Source organism: Petaurus breviceps, unplaced genomic scaffold (assembly GCF_028583685.1).
Source record: "Petaurus breviceps papuanus isolate PSGF00001 unplaced genomic scaffold, PetGlider_PUasm1.0 178, whole genome shotgun sequence".
Lineage (NCBI taxonomy): Eukaryota > Metazoa > Chordata > Mammalia > Diprotodontia > Petauridae > Petaurus > Petaurus breviceps.
The window spans coordinates 26397125-26412027 of record NW_027185777.1 but is presented as its reverse complement, the minus strand read 5'-3'; the positions used below and the strand labels follow the sequence as shown (position 1 = coordinate 26412027).

Genomic DNA, 14903 nt, shown 5'->3' with positions numbered 1-14903 from the left:
ACCAAATTCCCTGTAGCTCTCTGTTAATGGAACTTTAATAGTACTAATCACTCACTACCTTGTACTTTAGTTGTCGGTGTACATATCTTATAGTTACTATATTGTTGGCTTCTTTAGAGCAGGTCCTCTTGTCTTATTAATTTTTTTGTATTTCTTTTGCTGAATGAATCTTATAATAGTTTCCTTTTTGTAAGCTTGGCTAATGTGTTTTATATTTTTCAGTGAGAATCATGCATATGATCCTAAGAAGCAAAAGTATCTATTTTTCTATGAAAACACTAAACATATAAATATATTTCTTATACATATTGAACAGTTAACTCAAAGATTACCTTTTTAAAAAGGTATTTACAATGAATATGAAAAGCCTTGACAACAAATGTAGAGACATCTATGCTTTATGTGTGGCCTATCCTGAACCTCTTGGTGAAAGACTTTACACAGAGACTAAAATTTTTTTGGAAAATCACGTACGCCATTTGCACAAGGTAATTAAATAGCATGTTGGGGGTCTAAGTATGTTTTGAAACTACTTTACAGTTTAAGGTTTTTCAGTACAACTTGAATGGATAGTAATTGATGAGTATTTTTAAAACAGGATGTATTGTTGGGAAGGAGGTTATTTGAAAAGTAAAATTAACTTATTAAATGGAAAATTATAATATTAGTAGTCAAGGGCAGAGTTATTTTTCTGTAGAACTGTGTAAAACAAAATTTAATTTTAAAAAGTGCTCAGCATCCACTTCCTATAGAGGCAGGGTGGTTCAGTAGAGAGATTATTGAACTTGAAATTGGAAGACTTGGGGTTCTCTCCTGGCTCACACAACTACCAGGTGCCTGACCCTAGGTAAGACATTTAACTCCCCAGTGCCTCTGTTTCCTCACCTGGAAGGTGATGATGATAATATGTGCATTTACCAACTTACAGAGTTATTGTGAGGAAAATACTTTGTGAATCTTAAAGTGTTATAAAAATGTGAGTAGTTATTATCCTGCCCTTTTAAAATTATGAAATTTTGTATTTCTTTTACATTCCTTTTCTATTTATAGTTGCTTTCTGGATTGAAAGAAATAACTAAAAGATATCCCAGACAGTTGGTTTTAGGGAAATCAATGAAATCCTTCTCTTCCCTGACCTTTTTTAGCTAAAGCTGGTGTGAAGTAGCACCAGTCTGGGTGGTAGATCTTAAACTCTTTGCTATGTTTTTTAACTCTTAAATAGATTGGCTGAAAAAAAATATTTATTTACTTTGTGAACTAAAATTTGTTTTGACTCCTAGTTCTCACCTTTATTTCTCACCTTTATTTAAGTGATTCTTAAATAGTCAGCCACTACTTTCTCACCTAAAGCTTTTTCTGGCTGTGTCTGGTTAGTTCTTTTGGTGAGAACATCATTCAAATGCAGCCAGCACCCCCCATGGTGACTGTAGATGAGAAGGTAAACTTCTTGTGAGCAGGATTGAAGTCTCTTTTGTCTGTAGGAAAAAACATTCATTTTGCCTTTGAATACTATTTGTAGATTGTGGATTATTTCTATTAAACCTGATCTTCAAGTTGTTTGAGTTAAAAATTAGGTTAAAAATTTAGAAATTCTCCAAGGACTTGTGAATTGCTCATCGGAAATTTTATGAAGAATAGTAAGTCTATATCAGTAATAAACTTAGACAAGCAAGTATGTTTTATTGCTATTCAGTTTTACAAATTGAAATGTGGAAAGTTAAGAAAAACAGTTGTTTTGTGTTAAGTAAAGATTTGTGATGTTACTTTACATATGGGTTTTAATCTAAGGCTATTTTTCATATGTGTAGGAGTTTGTTGTGAACTGTAATAAGATTATAAAAGCAACAAGTTCATCCCTTTTTTAAAAGGAAAAACAGAGTGTTTTGAATTCATCAGTATTAACAAGGATTTATTAAGCATATACTATGTTCCAGATATTTTGTTCATTGCAGATACATGAAATATTTTGGGTTCAAGAAATTGGATGATTTAGTAGAAAGTCCTGAAGTAGAGACTGAACTTGTTTGATATTACAGAGTTTTGGAGTAGCCTTTGTTACCTTGACTGACTCCTTAGTTTTTACTTGAAATGACTTTAAGGAAATGACAACTCAGGAGAGAAGAGGTTCAGTCCAGGTAACTAACTTGGGGTTAGTAGAGCTAGGTAATGATGTTATTTACTTATTTTCAAATCTTTATGTATATATAAATGTAAAATATTAAAAGTATGCACTAGTACTTTAAAATTTCTGTTAGAGGATTCAGTTCCTGTTTCCCACTCCATTCTTCCTTTACCATGATTATCAATTTATTTTTCACTTTGTAGAAAGTAGGTACTAAATAAATTTGAAGAAACTTGGCATTTTTAATTTTAAATTTTAGCTGATCAGTATTCCTAATTATAAATAATTTTTATATCAGATACAGGTACAATTTACTTTCATGAGGAGTTATATATGCAGGGTGATAAAAAACTGATTCATAAGAGCAAATTTTCACTTTATCCTTTTTTTTTTTGCTTTTTGGAGAGCAATTGGGGTTAAGTGACTTGCCCAAGGTCACATGGCTAGGTTTTTGTGTGTGTGTGTGTGTGTGTGTGTGTGTGTGTGTGTGTGTGTGTGTTAAGTGTCTGAGGTTGGATTTGAACTCAGGTCCTCCTGACTCCAGGGCCTGTGTTCTATTCACTGCGCCACCTAGCTGCCCCACTTATCCTTTTTCTCAAACTTATTTTAATAAAAATCCTAGCTGATGGACATTGTCTTATCTTATATTTACAGTTTGGGAATTATTCAATTCAGTTTCTTTAAAACATTTCACTAATTTTTTAGCTGTCAGGGTTTTTTTGAGTGCTTATAAAGAAGTCTATAAATTAAGTGAAATTAGTATCTTACAAAATAATTTAGAACTATTATAATGATAAAATGATTTATTTAAAAAACACTATTAAAAGAAAAGTAACCCTTATAGTAGAAAGGAAGAAGGCCTGGATTGGTAGTCAGAAGACTGGGATTCTGGTTACCATGTTGCAGCTTGATTGTCACGTGATCTTGGACCAGTCATTTCACCTTTATAGATCCTAGTTTTCTTAATAGCACAATAGAGGTAGTGCTATTTTATCTGCCTCCTTACAGAGTGATTGTGACTATCAAATATAAAAGTGAACTCTATTCCAATATAAAGTAGTAGTACTTGTATGAAAATACTATTTTCCTTGTAAAGTGACTTTTTTTTCTTTTAGAGAGTTCTGGAGTCTGAAGAACAAGTATTGGTTATGTATCATAGGTATTGGGAAGAATATAGCAAAGGGGCAGACTATATGGACTGTTTATACAGGTAAATATACTTTTAAACTGTGAGCTCAGAAACTATTGCACAAATTCAAATGCTTAAGATGATGGTTTGGTGTTACATGGCACCTATTTACTAATAATGATACAATCATTTTCTATAGAAGAGAATAAGAATTACTTTCTACCCATTTGGTTCCATTCTGCTTGCCAGCAAATTCCCCTTTTATGACTTGGACCAGGTAGGTGGTATCAGTATTTTTTAGTAGGAAACTCACCTATGAGAAGGGAAGAAAGCCTGCACCTCAAAGAAGGTTTTTGTTTTTTTCTTCAGTGTTGGGGCCATGGTACCACTCTATCCAGTGATTCTTTATACTTTATAAAATTAAAATTAAGACCTGATAAAGTTTGGGAAATAATCCAAACCAATGTTTCCCTTCAGTACTGTTGATAATTGAGAGTTGATTATACTTTTCATTGAAAATATAAAGAAGGGATGTACTAGATATTGTTTTCTTTGGGCTTCTAAAAACATGATCAATAAAACCACTCTTTCTACAGAAAATCAAGTGTGGCGAATATATAAGAAATTTTAACTGTCTTCTTTCTGTCTTTTACTATAACACTTGACAGTCAAAACAATTCTTCTTGCAACTGTATCTGTTTCCCACTTCCATTTTTCCCATATTTTTGACAATCCTCCCACTTAGTCTGAGTTTTACTTTTTATTGCTCTGTAGTTACCATTAAAGAAAAGAATGCCAGTGATCTTATAAAACTCTTGATCATTTTCATAAAGAGGCTTGTTGCATGAAAATAATTTAAAATTTGTGAAATTGGAGTTTAGCGGAAGAATGTACTAAGGAACTTCCATACTTTTGGTTAGCCTGATCTGTAAAATATAGGTCTCATTTTATTTATAATGATTCAGAAGGGCAATATGTCAGTAAGGTTTTTATTAATTATATCATGGTTTTATAGGTTATGATATCATAGTCTAATATGATGGCATATTACAACTGAAGAATTTTTTCATTTGGTGTACTGATAATCATTTGATATCTAAGCGTTAACTTTCTCTGCTCTTTAGCTTCTATTGAGTAGACCAAAATCTTTTAAATAACTGAGAATTCCTAATTGAAATACTTGTATAGTAATACTTTTGTAAATGGAAGAATACAATCACTCCCTAATTTATTGTTATTACAAGCTTATGTTTTCTTATATCGCATTTTCTTAAAGTTTGACACACCCCTATTTTAAAAAATGCTTTGTTGTTGTTTAGTCATAGCCTACTCTTTGTGACCCCATTTGGGATTTTCTTGGGAGTGGTTTGCCATTTCCTTCCCCAGCCCGTTTTATAGATGAGAAAACTGAGGCAAATAGGGGTAAGTGACTTGCCCAGGGTCACATAGTTATTAGGTATCTGAGGCCAGATTTGAATTCAGGGAGATGAGTCTTCCCATCATGCCTGGTGTTCTATCCACTGTACCACCTAGCTGCTAATGTCAATAAAAGTCTGCATTACCTCTCTCTGTATCATAAAGTATAGGACCAATGATCAAAGACCATAGATAGGCTTAACTCATTATTTGTATTATATTTTAATCTTATGTCAAATGATTTGTTAAATGATTTGGGAAAAACACCAAATCTCTGGACTTACTTTTCTTTATATAAGTTAAGCCATTTTATAAGTTTAAAAAGATAAAATATCTCTTAAGCATAAATTCTTAATTTAAGAATAATATGTAGTCCTGGGTAATAAAGTTTTGCCCTTAATATATACAAAGGACTATAATGAATTAAAATTTAAAGTAACCTACTTCTGATCTGAAGTAGAGGAAAGATATTTTCTAGCAGTTAAAAAAAAAATCATTTAAAAAGGTTTATGAGAGGCACATTGCACATTGTATTTGTGAAGGTACTTGTGGACATGTAATAAAGTTAAAATTTAATCAAGTGCACCACATTTATTATGCACCTACTATGTACAAATCCCTACTAAATGCTAGAGATACAGTGATGAAAAATGATACAATCTGTCATGAAGGCTTACAATTTTAAAAGGGGAAATATGCCATGTGCATTATCATGACATGAGGTATTATGTTATAAAAGTGAAGGAAGATTCTGAAAAAGTACCCAAAGACTGTTTGAGATGAGAGATACCACTTTCAACTTAGTGGTTCAGGGAAGGCTTGATAGAAGTAGCATCTTTGAGAATCTTTAAGGACAAGAAGGATTTCAGCAAGTAGAGATGAGGAAGAAGTACTTTTCTCTATAAAGTATAACTTGTGGGAATGCTCAGAGGTGGAAACTTGTATGTCCTGTTTGAGAAACAGAGAAATTCCACGTGTCTGGTATGTTATGAAGTGGAATATTATGAAAACAAGGCAGGAAAAGTTGTTCCACACTGTCCCATGATACAAAAATTGTCTTATTAACACTCGGAGGGGTGTAATGTCACGTGGCTGTGAATCAACAAAACATTATTATCTCTCATGAATCAAAATTACAGGTTAATCAAAATTACAAAATTACATAGGACAGTTAAGTGCTGTATGATGTGACTAGGCTATGACTTGAATTATCAATGATGTACTCATTCATTGATCATTCACCTACTTCTCTATGTAGACAACCCTTTCTCCCCACTGATCCCTAACCAAAAAAAAAAAAAGTGATTTTAGTACCTGTTGTTGAGGTAGAGCGATAGAATATTCCAAGAGTCTTACTTACCTGTAGTAAGTGTGCAGTAGTTATCTGCTATGTTTGGATCTTAACCACACTTTCCATGTTGTGGGAAGAAAATTAATTGCTAACGAACTGTCATTTTAGAAAAAATAAAAGTAAAATATTGTGAATCTCTGCTGAGTAAAATACTTTTTAAGTAAGAAAACTATTTGGGCTAACATCTGCCAACACAAAAAAATCCTAGTTTATATGAAGTGCTGACACAGAATTAGGTAATTCTGTAAATAATTATGTTAGCACAAAACTTTTCATGTTAGTGATCATATGATTGTAATTGATATTTTATGTACGTGTATTATTTTCATCTGAGGCATACAGAAGATTCAGACACTTAATGTGTTTCATTTTTATAAAATAATTAATTTCAGACTAAATCATACTAACTTTGTGACTGATCATTGTTCATAGTTGGGTCATTATTATTAATTTAACCCTACATAAAAGTCATTGTCCTAGAAAAATCACCTTACCAAGTAGTTGTTACCTGGATATCCCTTGTTTCTAATGAACCCCTGGAAATTCCTTTAATAGTGAAATTTGGAGAAAAGGTATAATGTAACATTATCAAGAAAATTCTTTTTGTTCATTTAAAATAACTTTAATCAAGGTTTCTTTCACACTGACCTGGTTCAAACACAGATTCTATCCAGATGCTTTAGGAACTTTTTGATCTTAATCCTCCCTGCCAATAATCCCATCTAACTTCTTTGGAAACTGGAAAATGAAGTACAGTACATGAGAACAAAGAATTCTTTCCACACAGTGAAAGTTTTTTTAAACTAGACTAAATTATTGGTGAATACTCAGAATTCCTTTCAGAGGGAACCTTCCTATATATTTTTCTCATATTTATTTCATTTTTCCAAGGTTCCTTTTAAGTTTTGTCTTCTGCACTCTTATTAATAGGAACATAGGATTTAGAGACTTAGGAGAAATGTTAGATGATCTAGTCACATACCCTAATTTAGATGAGAAAAGTGAGGCCCCCAGAAAGTTGCGTTTTCATCTAAAGTCATGGAAGTAGTAAATAGTAGTTCCAAGATTCAGAATCAGACCCTCTGAATCCTAATTCAGTGTCCTTTCTTGTCAGTACTTCTTTCTACACTACAATGTCCCCTTAAAAGTTTCACAATTCTGTTAAAAAAAAAAAGGATTTATCATCACACTTTCAATGCATATATGCATCTACAATCCATTAAAAATCATTGATTTTTTTTCAGTCACAAAATTTATGTAAATATATCTAAACTTTTACCTGTGTATTAGACCCTTAAAAATTAAACCCTGCTGTGGTTTTTGGTTATCAGTCCAAATCCAGCAATACTTCAAGGAACCATGATTTCATTGCTATGAGTATTCCTTCTGTGCAGATCACAATCTGTTTACAACTAAAAAGATGATTTTCAAGAAATATTGTAACCAAAAAGTTTGTCACCCTCTAAACATTCTGGTGATGTCACTGTAAAACTAGTCTAGGCTGATCCTCAGATGAAATAAGTTTAATCGTTTATATTCTCCTGGCATACCCTTTAAGAATTTAGTCACCCATACCTTAAGTGAGACATTGGAGTAAGATTTAAGTAGAGGTCTATTAATATAGAATGTCGTTATTTAGATTTAGCCATTTGAATCTCTTGGGGATGTCATTTTATTATCAGCAGTTTCCTTATCATAAACTAGTGATCTTATCAATACTTGATAGTCCATGTTAACCTATGATTCTTATTTTCTATATTAATCATTTTTTCTAGGGAAGGATTTCAATCAGAAATCAATTCTGTTTTCTCAGCAGTTAATAAAATTATGATATGTTTCTATTAAAACTATAGAGAGACACATTTTTCTCTTATGGAAATGGAAGTAGGGTAAGTTAGTGATTGACTTAGCAATTTTCTTTTAACCCTTATTTGTAAAATTCTGTATAGAGTAAATATTGACTTATCAAAGACGTCATGATCTCAGACTATAATGTTAGATCATTGATTCCCCAAAATGAGAGGGAGGAAATCATCTAATTCTTAAGTATTTATTAACCAAGCAAAGTCTATGCAGCATGGAAGCTCTATCATTTCTAGCACACACAGTCACTTAGAGACACATTTCTGCCCATCAAGAAATGAATATCAAAAGCACCAGTAGATGTTGTTCAGATCTCTTTGATTGAAGCTGTTTTGTCTGAGTCAACCCTCTATTCTCAGAACCCCCTGGGAAATTTTTTTTTTTAAACCTGGTTAGTTTGGGGAGAACCCTTTAGCAGTGTCTTTTTCAAAACGTTTTCCTCACAACAATTCCTTGGGCAGGAAAAACTAAAATCTAAAGGTGTATTCCCTTTACCCAAGCTTACCCAGCCATGTTATCTTACTCTAAGAATAGTGCTCTTTCCATTGGACTGTACTGCATCTTTTTTTAAATGATAAATTAGTATTTATTAGAGAAACTTGAATGCATATTAAGAGTAGCACAATCATTATTCAAATCACATTCTGAAACTGGAGAAAAATTTGTTAGCTTTCCTTATGTCCTTGCCCGTTGACTTATTTTCAGTTGATTGGTTGGAAGCTGTGTATGAATCCTGCCTGAATGATATTATTAAGCCATACTCAGGGATTTTGTTATAGGTGGTTTTTTTTTAGTCTTTCCCTCCCCACTTATTTAACTCATTAAAAAATTTTTAGGTGGTTTAGTGTGGCCCAATTGCTGTGTTTGGTTGTATAGCCTTTCATTTTCTTTAAATATGGTCAGATGATCTTTGACCTTCCTTCCCTCTGGATATGGTAACAGCAGGTGATCTGCTGAAAGTGTAGACCAGTTGGCCTTAGAAGAACTCCAGCAGATTAAGTGTCCTACAGAAAAGAATAGGAAGCTTGCTGTTTGATCAGAATGAATGCCTAAATAAGCTTCATGTGTCACTGAAGCATTATTTCTTTAGGTAGTGATAATCAGGTATAAGGAGTTCATACATCTGATAAAGTAGTGTACACAGTTCTGTGTTCTGCAGCTAATTAAGTTTTATCCCTCAAACCCTCAGCATCTTCCCATCACTTCTTTGTTTTGCTTTCCCAAATAGTATAATCAATATTGCCTCTGTTTTTTGTTTTGTAACCTGATTGTTACCTTTCACATAGACTAAGAGGAGCAGCCTGATATATTGGAAAGATTCGCATCACGTTGAGATCTGGGTTTATATTCTACTTCAAACAATTTGTGACCATGGATAAATCGATTAAATCTCTCAACCCTCTTTTTCCTCATTTGTAAAATGGAAATGATAATATTTGTACTAGTCACCTCACAGATCTGTTGTAGAGAAAGCACTTTGTAGAACATAAAACACTATATCACTATGAGCTTTTATTATTGACTAGTATTCACACAATTCTCATATCAATAAAATTAAATCAGACCATCTGGCTCATGTTTTTCCCCCTAATTATTATATTCATTAATGCAATGTTGACTTTAGCTAATTTTTATAGGTTGTTAACGTGTTAGTGATTAAGTTATTGCCCACTATACTAAAGCACGTGGTTAAAACAAAGTATTTGCTAGATCTTGTTTGGCTTGATTTCCTGAGCCTTGCTTTAGTGATTGGGTTGCTTTAGATTCTTGGATAGAAAGACTTAGCTGGGTTAGATGGTGGCAGGTTAATAGATTTTACTGTGCTAAGATATGTATTAATATTTATCTTGGAGCCAGGCAGGGAGAAATGGGGTGATTATTTTTCTATTATTTACTATATTAAGATTTTCTGGTGGACTATGCTGTTAGTAAACTCATTTTCACAGTTTGATTTTAGAATTTTCAATAAATAATTTGCTTTACCTATGACTTTTCTTTTTGTTTTATCTGATGAGAATGTGTTTTTCTTTCAGGTATCTCAACACGCAATTTATTAAGAAGAATAAATTGACGGAAGCTGATCTTCAGTATGGTTATGGTGGTGTAGATATGAATGAACCACTTATGGAAATAGGAGAGGTAGGTAATTTCTTAAGTAATTGTAATTTGAACATATTTGTAGAGATTAGGAAATTTATTTGAATAGTCCCACTAAATATTAATTTTTAACTGAAAGATTCATTGAAATCAATATTAAAGAAATCAGATTATTTGTGCAGTAACACAAAACCAGATAAAGCTTGGGATGTGTGTGTATGTGTGGGGGTGTAACATATATATGAGTAGAAAAAGAGATGTTTTTATTTAAATGAAATGAAATTATGTCCCAAATAAATATATTAGTATTTCTAATTGGGTAATACAGTCAATCTTCAACTTTCCTGGAAATAACATTTCTAGAAAACAGTGCTAAAGTCAATAGCACAAAAGTAAAAAACATGAATGTTGGTATGTTGAACAATAGAGAGTTAGGTTCCCATGACCACCAGAAACTGTAAACTTTGGTAGAAAATGAAGAAAAAATACTTTTTTTTGCATACAATTCTTTCAAACAAAACATTAATTCTGATAATAGTCACTCTTCCTAACCCAGTAGCCATGAAATAACCTATAAAATGTAATGCACAAACTGGTAACATGCAAAACATTTTTTTCTCACTGATAATTCTCTAGAATTTTGTGACCTTTTGTGCAACATCTCAATAAAAAAAATTTTATTACAGACAATATTCACTTTTCCTGACATGTGAAATTGATAGTACTATAGATACTGTACAACAGATAAAATTCTTAAAACTGAAGAATTTTTAACCTGCATCTTACCTTCCATTGTGTCAGATGGCCATGTGAAGGCATTGTACTGTATACCATATTACTGTAAGCCTCTCTACCTTGGCTGCCCTCTAAAAACCAAGAGAGAGTTTGCTGGGACTTTAGTTGCTGCTGTCAAAAGATGACTAGACTGGCAAATCGATTCGTTAACACTGAAGTTGCTACTGCCAGTGGCTGCAGAAGTTTATCTAACATTTATTTTCTCACTAAGCCGTATCACTGACTTTGCATACTTGGGCTTAGAGCCCAAAGGACTTGCACTGTGCTTTGGGGGCATAATTGCAACACAGAATTTGAGTTTTAAAGGCAAACAATAAAATATGAGGCAAATGTACAATAAGCTCTTTACAATGATAGAGTGATGCTCCTAGTTGGATACCAACCACTCTACAAACTTAAATGTGTCATGCCTCTCATCTTTTGCCTCCACTTCACATAGCTGGAAATGTGCATGGCTGCCAATATAAAAGTGAAAACGAAGTTACTAATTAAATCATGTAAATGCTTGAAGTCATGAAAATTAAAGAATTTTATCTGAAGGTCAACTGGTATGTGTGTGTATATGCATATATATACATACATTAAAGCATGCACACACAGATGCATGTAATATAAACACATATACACACATGGATTTGTTTGCATTTGAAAACTAGATTTACAATAATTTTCACTTATAATGTATATATTGTTCCTGGCAGCTAGCATTGGATATGTGGAGAAAATTAATGGTTGAGCCACTTCAGGCAATCCTTATACGAATGCTCCTCCGAGAAATAAAAAAGTGAGTATTTTTTGTGTCTGTGCTATTTCTCTTAGTATATGCAATATTGTTTTGAAGGGCTTAGTTGTGATAACAAATAAATTTTTATGTAAACTGATTAGCTCTAAGCCTGATTTACTTTAATGAGAACTTTTTCTAAATGTTAAACATTATTATAGTGAATCTGAAAGTACTAACTTTTTTTGAAACTTTTTACCATATACATCTTAGAATCTCAGAATTGGAAGAGACTTCAAAGTTCATCAAGTTAAACTTACGAATTCTTTCTACATTATACCTGATAAATGATCATCCCACTTCCACTTTGTCCTTCATTGCTGCTACCTCATGGAAATCAGCTGGTCCTATTGGGGACAGTTCTAATTGTTTCTTCTTTAAGCAATGCCTAAATCTGCCTCTAGAACTTATACCCATCGCTCCTTTTCTGTCCTAATTTGCTAAGGAAAACAAGTCTGATAAACATAACACATTAATGTATCAAAACCCCAAAGTTTACAGCATTTTTTTCCCCACAATAACCTTGTGAGGTGGTTGGTACAATCTTATCCTCTCTTACAAGGAAGGACATTGAGGCCCATAGAGGGGAAATGACTTGTCTAGGGCCATAGGGCTGGTAAACCTCAGAGGAAGGATGCCCAGCCAGGGCTCCTGACTTGACATTCCATTCCATTAATTTTTTCCTAATTCTTTAGAAATGTAAGGGCAGCAATAACATATTTACTACTCCAGGTTAAACATCTCCAGTTTTATCCTTAGTCATAGGATTATAAATTTGAGAGCTGAAAAGAGACTTCGGAACTGCTTGGTCCAATACCCTTGTCTTGTAGAGGTTGAAGTTTTGGAATAGTATAACCTATTTTAACTGGATAACTGAGGTCCTTGTTGTCTTCACGACCCCATGGATATAGCATGCCAGTACTGGCCAGGGGGTTTTCTTGGCAAAGAAGCTGGAGTAATTTGCTATTTCTTCCTCTACTGGATTAAAGCAGGCAGAGATTAAGTGACTTGCCCAGGGTCATACAGGTATCTGAGGCCAGATTTGACATTGGGTTTTCCTGACTCTCTATCCACTGAACCCCACCTAGTGGTCTCTAATTGAGGTGCTAGGAAGATGAATTAGGAGAATTAATAGTTTTGTGATCTGAAAATACTTTTGACATGATAGAGTTCTTCCTATAGAGTGTATTAATTTAAACCCTGGTCAGGCACCATGATGACTGGATTTGGAATCTGTTTGGGTTCAAATCCTAACTCCGCCTCCTTTTATCTGCATATCCTTGATCGTAACCTCTTTCAGCTTGTTTCATCTTCTATAAAAAGGAAGGTGTTGAACTAGATGATTTCTAAAGACTCTTCCAACTCAATCAGTCAGTAAACATTTATTAGCTACCTACTACATCCAAAAAATGCGTAAAGTATTAGGGATTCAAAAACAAAATTGAAGCAATCCCTGCTATCAAGGAGCTTGCTTTCTTTTGGTAGTGAAAACATATAAACATATGTATAAGTAAGTATATGCAAGGTAAATTTGGGACGAGGGAAAGAAAAAGGCTCCATGTAGAATATGTTACTTAAGAAGGGTTTTGAAGGTAACAAAGTATTCAAGGAGTTGAGAGTACATTCCAGGCACTGGAGACAACCATTGGAAAGGCATGGAAATAGGATAAGGAATATCAGGTGTGAGAAACAGCAAGAAGGCCTGCTTGACTGGACATAAGGTATGAAATAGGGAATAATGTAAATAAATTTGTAAAGGTAGGCTGGGGCCAGATTGTGAAGAACTTTAAACGCTGAACAGATCTTATGTTTGATTTTGGCCACAGGAGTTATTGCAGTGAATATGATCTGTAATTTAGGAAAAACACTTTGACAGTTGTATTCAGAACTGATTGGAGAAAAAAAGATACTTGAGGCAGGAAGACTGTTTAGGATACTGTTATAGTAATCCAGTCCAGAGGTGAGGAAGGCCTGAACTAGAGTTCTGGCCTTGTATATAGACAGAATAGGATTGATGTGAGGTATACTATGGAGTTAGTTGACAAGCATTCGCAACTAATTAAATATATGGGCTATGAGAGAATAAAAAGTCATGGATAAAGCTGTTACAGCCTAGGTGATTGGAAGGATGATGATTTTCAAGACAGAAACAGGAAAGTTCAGAAATGGAGGCAAGTTTTGGGGAAAAGATGAGCTCCCTTTTGGAAATTTCATTTGAGATGCCTATGGGGTTCATAAGTCAGTTCAGTAGTGCTCAGGTAAATTTAATATAGACTGAGATACAGATCAGTTTATTAACAGTGATCCTTATGACTGTTAAAGCAGATCAGACTACCAGCAAGCCCAAGGGAAGGAGGGAACCCTCTTTATTGAGACACAACAAAGAACAGGTCCTGGTAGGCAAAGAGAAAAGCTGATAGGTTGTAGAGTTGGGGCAGCAATATTAGGATTGGCTATACTGAGAAAGGTGGGCTAGCATTCAGGTGAGGTTAACTATGTCCTCCTCTAACAATTAAGGAATGTTAATTATTTTATGGGACTTACCTGCATCTTCTCCTTGCTAGGGGATCACAACTAACAGCCTTGCTGTCTCCTTGGAAGAAATTAAAAACTCCCTAAACTACACAAAAACAGGAAAGGACAGATGATATATCTTTTGGGAATGGTAATTTTGTGGGACTTAAACAGATATCTAGGAAGTTATCCCAGCTATGCATGAGACATAACTTTTCTTTTAAACTAATATGAAGCTAACTTAGAGGGAAAGCTAAATTCCTGAACTCAACTCAAAGATCGAGATTTAGGCAAATGCAAACTTAATTATAAAATCAACATAGCATAAAATCACTTAAATTGTAGAATCCATATAGTAGAAATCCATGTAGTAGAAACTAGACTTAATATTACTTTTGATCTTTTCAATTCCTCCCTTTGAGTCACTCAAGATCACTTCCTCCATACATGACTAACTGATATGCCAGTTATCAAATGATATCAAATCTATCTGCCTCTCAGCATTGGCTCACTAGGTACAAAAAGACCTGAAGGCACTAAAACTTTATTGGGGATTGTTAATTATGAGGCCTTGCTATTCTACTATGAGAATATTAGTTTTTTTTTGGGGGGGGGTGAGGGGGGGAGAGAGAGAGAGAGAGAGAGAGAGAGAGAGAGAGAGAGCACACTGATCAATGCATTGACAGGGTCCATTAAGGCGCAGTTGACTTTGGCAAGTAGTAGACCCATTCCCAATATCCATTTCATTAGCACACCATATCTTAGGGCTCAGATGTCTTGTGCAACCATCAGATTTCTGAAAATATCTCTTGGACATTCTATTATGTAGGCCTTG

At 33.8% G+C, this 14903-nt stretch overlaps 1 protein-coding gene across 6 annotated transcripts in view; it reads left to right on the top strand.

Moving 5' to 3' along the window:
- Positions 1-14903, top strand: part of CUL2 (cullin 2) — a 120092-nt gene that overhangs the window by 38925 nt on the left and 66264 nt on the right. For 3 of the 6 annotated variants that reach the window (XM_069086497.1, XM_069086495.1, XM_069086496.1), the window contains exons 3-6: positions 386-488; positions 3238-3332; positions 9915-10020; positions 11475-11557. In XM_069086497.1, coding sequence (XP_068942598.1) covers positions 386-488; positions 3238-3332; positions 9915-10020; positions 11475-11557 — 387 coding nt within the window. Of the gene's footprint in view, positions 1-316; positions 489-2076; positions 2136-3218; positions 3333-9914; positions 10021-11474; positions 11558-14903 lie in introns of those variants that run through there. The other 3 variants (XM_069086498.1, XM_069086499.1, XM_069086500.1) reach the window with 3 other exon arrangements.